At 47.2% G+C, this 5752-nt stretch overlaps 1 protein-coding gene across 1 annotated transcript in view; it reads left to right on the plus strand.

The window, feature by feature from the left end:
• Positions 1-2630, plus strand: part of LOC107121361 (putative P2Y purinoceptor 10) — a 4178-nt gene extending 1548 nt beyond the window's left edge. The window contains exon 3 of the mRNA XM_015424276.1: positions 1598-2630. Coding sequence (XP_015279762.1) covers positions 1598-2630 — 1033 coding nt within the window. The remainder of the gene's footprint in view (positions 1-1597) is intronic.
• The last annotated feature ends 3122 nt before the right edge of the window (positions 2631-5752 follow it).

The raw sequence follows: 5752 nt of genomic DNA on the forward strand, positions 1-5752 counted from the left end.
CTTAGATGTAACATTGTACAATAAGGGTAAGGCAAGAACTACCCCTCTCCCAAGACCACAGGGCCCTGTTTCGTTCTGTTATCCTTCAGTCTCACAGACACACACACACACACACACACACACACCAGAGTCTCCTCTAGCCAGGCCCTCAGTGCATAAGAGCTGAAATGAAAGATACTCTGCTAAGGATGCCAGCCTCCAGGTGCGGCCTTGGACATTGTCCTGGCATTACAACTGATCCCCAGACAACCAAGATCTATTCCCCTGGAGAAAATGGCTTCATGTGGGGTAAAGTTCTCTGGCCTTGTACTCTACTGAGGATCCTCCCTTCCCCAGGCTCCGCCCCTATGTCTCCAGGAATCTTCCCACCCACAGCTGGCAGGGGTGGCAGCCACACCTGCTCCCGAGAGAGACCCTGCTTGGCCTAGGCTTGCCAAGTCCCCCCCGGGGGGCGGGGAACCCCCCGCCCCAGAGACCCGTTCCCCGCCGGCGGCGGATCGGGCCCTGGGGGGTGTGTGGCGTGCTCTCCAGTCGCCACGCAGGAGTCCCCCGCCGGGGCGACTGAAACGACTTGGCCACCCTAGCTTGGCCTCTGATCTTCTTCTCTCCTTGGAAGGAGAGGGGGAGGTGCATTGAACCCCTCTCCTATAGTCCATTAGGCAGGGCGGACATTTTTGCTCTCCAGATCCTACATCTTTTGGGTAGAGCGAATGATCTACCTTTCTGACCCATGGAAGACTTTATCTAGCGTTGTGAGCTCTGGGTTGGAAAATTCCTGGGAAGTTTGGGGTGGAACCTGGGGAGGGACCTCAGTGGGGTAAAATGCCGTCGAGCTCACCCTCGAAAGGAGCCGTTGTCTGCATCTCTGTTCTCTGTGGATCGGTTGTAATCCTGGGAACTTGCCAGGCCCCACATGGAGGCTGAAGCAACCCGAGCTGCAGTGTTAGGAGAGTCTAGTAACAAATAAATATACACTGCAAAAACCTTTTAACAAACCAATGTGTTTTCTTTATGGTCATCATTTAGTAAAGTGCATAGTGTGTCATTATTTCATCCTAGTCAGGTATAAATATTCATTACATTCAACAAGCAATAACATTCAGTACATACAGATTGATAACTACCAGACCATTTTGCATCAGTGTTTTAAAAGTCAAGCCCCAACGGGAGTTTCTAGAATTATGAACCCGCTTCTCCTTGCGTGAAGTCTTCCAAAAAGGGGGACAGCTTTCTTAATAGTTGTATGGATGTTTTTTGCCGGTCCTACAAAAGACACATTGTGCCGCTAACATTCATGGACGGGGTACTCCTGTCATTCTCAAAGCTGCATCATTCTCAAAACTGCATCATTTACTCAATGATAAATAGAACACATTAGTTTAGGTTTTTGCAGTGTATATTTATTTGTTACACATGGAGGCTGGCAAAGGGCAACCCTACCTTTCCCTGGTGTGCTCAGGTGTTCTTTTGGCTCCTTTCTTTTCCTATGGGAGGAAATAGATTTTAGTGGATGGGAAGAAGGCTCCTTTTCGGTGTCTGGGTTCTTTTTCTTTAAACAACAACCACAACAATGTGTGCCATCTTTTAATTTTTACAGTGTGCAGAATCAGCATGCGGGAGTGGCCCACGTGGCCCACCTGGCCTCCAATGGGCTGTCACTGCAAAGCAATGCCTCTCCAGACAACTGCACCGGACCTGGCGTAGACTTCCAACACGCCCTTTACGCCGTGTCATACACCATCGTCTTCGTACCTGGCCTCCTGACCAACAGTGTGGCGCTGTGGATCTTATGCCGTTTCATCAGCAAGCAGAACAAAACCGTCATTTTCATGATTAACTTGGCCGTGGCCGACTTCGCGCATGTCCTCTCCTTGCCTTTGCGGATCTACTATTACATCAACAACTACTGGCCCTTTGGCATCTTCCTGTGTCAGTTCTGCTTCTACATCAAGTATCTCAACATGTACGCGAGCATTTGCTTCCTGACCTGCATCAGCGTGCAAAGATACTTTTTCCTCCTCCACCCGTTCAGGGCCAAAAACTGGAAGCGGAGGTACGATGTCGCCATATGCGTTGCCGGGTGGACTGTCGTAGGTGTCGGATGCTTGCCATTCCCGCTGATGAGAGATTTCAAAAACACGGAGGCTTGCTTCACTGAACTGGAAGTCAAGAAGATCAGCAACAAAGCTGCCTCTCTTGTCATGGTGATGGTGGCTGAATGCATTGGTTTCTTGGTCCCTCTGATTGTCGTCGTCTATTGCACCTGGAAGACCAAAGTGTCGCTTCAAGAATACCGAACGCCTCTGCAAAACGCAGTGGAAAAGCAGAAAGCCTTGCGAATGGTGGCCACATGTGCTGTGGTGTTTTTTGTGTGTTTCACGCCGTACCATATTGTTTTCTTCTTCTTTATGATGGTCAAAGAGACGGTCATTACAGACTGCGGAACGGTCAAAAGCATTTTGTACATTCACCCGTTTTGCCTAAGCCTGGCCAGCCTCAACTGCTGCTTGGATCCTATCCTGTATTTCTTTACCACCTCTGAATTCCAGGAGCGGATCTCGAGAAGCAGCAGCCTGGCCTTTAGGAGTCGTCTGATGAGCAAGGAAAGTGCTTCCTCGGAGAAAGAATAAAATCCGAAAATCTTTCTCTCTCTTTTGTTTCAGTTTGTAAAAAAGCATTTCAAGTTGGACAAAGAATGAACAGAAACACTTCTGCAGTTTTACAGGAGAGATTTTCAGAGGGAATTGGGATTTGGGTGTCTGTAAGAACTGTCACTCAGTGAAAGAAAATGAGTTATTGGTGTCAACTCAGGAGTGAGTCCCAGTGATTTCATTGGGACTTGGGCCTAGTTAGCATGCATAAGACTGTAGCCTTAGGTGGTTAATGAGACTGGTTAATCAATTATATCTGCATAAATTGGCACAAGAATATATCGAGTCCGACACCCATAGATCTGCAGACTGCTACTGAATGGGATGACCCGCCGGAATTGTAGCTCCAAATGTTCCTCTAGTGACCAGATCTTCCTAGTTTTTGGAGTGACACCACCCATCCAAGCAGGCTCATGCCAGGTGTAACTACCAGTAGGGTTGACCACAGCCTGGAGAGAGAGAAATGCCTGGAGACGTCATCTGTCTTCATGCCATTCCCATGCATTAAGCCTCTATTAAAAGGGCAAGGAATTTTTCTGCAGGTTTTGGCAACCCTAACTATAAGGGCAAGGTTGGGGAGGGTCGGGCAGGGGCCATGGCTCAGTGGCAGGGCATCTGCTTGGCATGCAGAAGGTCCCAGGCTCAATCCCCGGCATCTCCAGTTGAAAGGACCAGGCTGCAAGTGATGTGAAAGACCTCAGCCTGTGACCCTGGGGAGCCAGCAGCCACCCTGAGTAGACAATACTGACCTTGATGGACTGGCGGTCTGATTCAGTACACGCAGGGGTCATTTCCTGCAGGAGTGCACAGGAGCGGAGCTCTGGCAGTAAAGAGCCCAGCGGGCAGGCACATACAACAAGCCCCACCCCCTGCTCCCAGCAGCCCTCAGTCAGAGCAAGAAGCAGCCAGGTAAGTTGCAGAGCCCGCCCCCGGTCTAATGAGTTATGCTAATGAGCTCCTGCACCTCTTTTTCTACAAAATGACCCCTGAGTACACAACAGCTTCATGTATTTTGCTCTGCCAACCCATATTCAGGGTTAGAGTAGGCTTTCAAACAAGTCTGTGAAGGTTGCCTGCGTGTCAACGTATGCTGAGAGTAAAGACTGTGGTATGTTCCCCGCCTGAAACAGGGACTGAAGAACTGTCTTCCAGTTTACAAAAATCTGCCTGCCGGCTTACTCGAGGTGATTTTTACTTCCACGGGACCAAACAGCTACTCATAAGCCGTTTTTCTTATTGTTCGTTTCACACAGTTACTGTGAAATGATGAGAGTTTTGGGATGAATTTCCTCACCACTTCTGGAGACATGGTTGTGTGTTTGCATCAGTGCAGGTGGAGTTTGCTACGAAATGTCTCTGCATTCGTACTTGGCTTTTCGATGGGTCATGAGAACGTAGCAAGAGTTACCACTGTACAAGAGGCATTCCCTGTGATGGGGGTGGGGTGGGGGGTGGGAGGAGGAATCCCTCTCCTAACATGACTTCTGACACAATTTCTGTAAGTTCTTATATCAAATAATCAGCGTTTTAAAAAAACCTGCTGTCTGTTTTTAATTGGTTTCTTTAAATTAGATGATTGGTCAAAACAAGCAAAGAAAAGCAGTTCTACATCGGTGTGGAGATTTAGAATTACATATGCAAGAAACATAAAATATACGACTTTTACACAATGATGTACCCATGTATCCAACACGTCAAAGGATTCTGGCATGTTTTATATACACGAGAAATATACACAATAAGAAATGAACTTTGGAATTGTGAGATGTCTCTAAAGTAGTCCAGTAGTTGGGTTTTATCAGATGGAAGTTTTCGAACAATTCCAGAGCCATTCATGATTCTAACTGGATTCAGTTGTCCTCATGACATTTCCAAAGTCTTCCAAGGAAAGTGCCTAAAGAAGAGGTTCCTCCTTGAAACGGGATGACGACTGTATTCCTGTGATGACATATCTGTGTATATTATTTTGTAAAGAGGCTACACTTCATGTTTCTCTTGTATATCATTCAAAAATCCTCTATTTCTCTCTCTCTAATTCACACTTTTGTTTCTATTATTAGATGACAAAAAGACAATCCCAATTAATTAATTAATCAATCAATCAGTTATCATATGGCATTGTGTGTAGTATAGCCAGGAGATCCCAAGATTGTCTGGCAGCCAGAAGTTCTAGCTCTTTAGCATTATGTACCACTAGGTGGCGAGCTAGACTTGTTTTTTAGGCAAGAGACAATTCAGAGGTGGTTTGCCATTGCCTGCCTCTGCATCACGGCCCTGGTATTCCTTGGAGGTCACCCATCCAGTTCCTAGCCACACCTGACCCTGCTTAACTTCCGAGATCTGATGAGATTGGGCTAGGCTGGGCTATTCAGGTCAGGGCATCCCAGATTATATCAGGTGGTTCAAAACTGGATAACTGAACGGATGTTTGAACCTAAGTTTCCTGGGTCCTTGTCCCACATTTTAACCCAGGGGTGTCGAACTCATTTGTTATGAGGGCCGGATCTGACATAAATAAGACCTTTTAAGGCTTGGCCATGTTTGTCATAAAAGGTTATGCCAGGTAGCAGAGATATAAACTTTATAAAGGACACAAAGGGTGTTTTTTTTTACTTAAAATAAAAACATGCTTAAAACATTAGCACTCTTGCAATATTTTTGAATTATTACATCAAAATGTCTGTGCTGTTGCAATCTTGAGTATGCTGTTCAGGTGTGTATCTGTAAGCTGCAAACCTATGATGGATGCAACAGCAGCAGAACTGAAAGAAGCAGCGGAAGACAGCCAGTCCCACTGCGGGCCTGATAGAAGCCCTCCAGCTGGGGGCCTCTCCGCCCCCCCCCCGCCACATGTTTGACACCCTTGTTCTAACGCCTACACCATGCTGAGTCTCAGTTCATTAACCCTGTCAAGACTGTGCAGCAAGATATCAGTCAGGCCATCCATCTTGCTAACTAGCATTGGCTCTCACCTTGTCTCAATTTGCTTTCAGCTCTTTCCTCTTGGCCACTTGACCCTGGGCGACAGGCGCTGACCTCCTGCAGGCAGGGCTGCTTCTGGGGGCTTAGCTAGAGAAAGGCCTCGTTGAGGATGGTCAACC

The sequence above is a fragment of the Gekko japonicus genome, unplaced genomic scaffold (genome assembly GCF_001447785.1).
Source record: "Gekko japonicus isolate JY-2015 unplaced genomic scaffold, Gekko_japonicus_V1.1 scaffold2268, whole genome shotgun sequence".
NCBI classification, from domain to species: Eukaryota; Metazoa; Chordata; class Lepidosauria; order Squamata; family Gekkonidae; genus Gekko; species Gekko japonicus.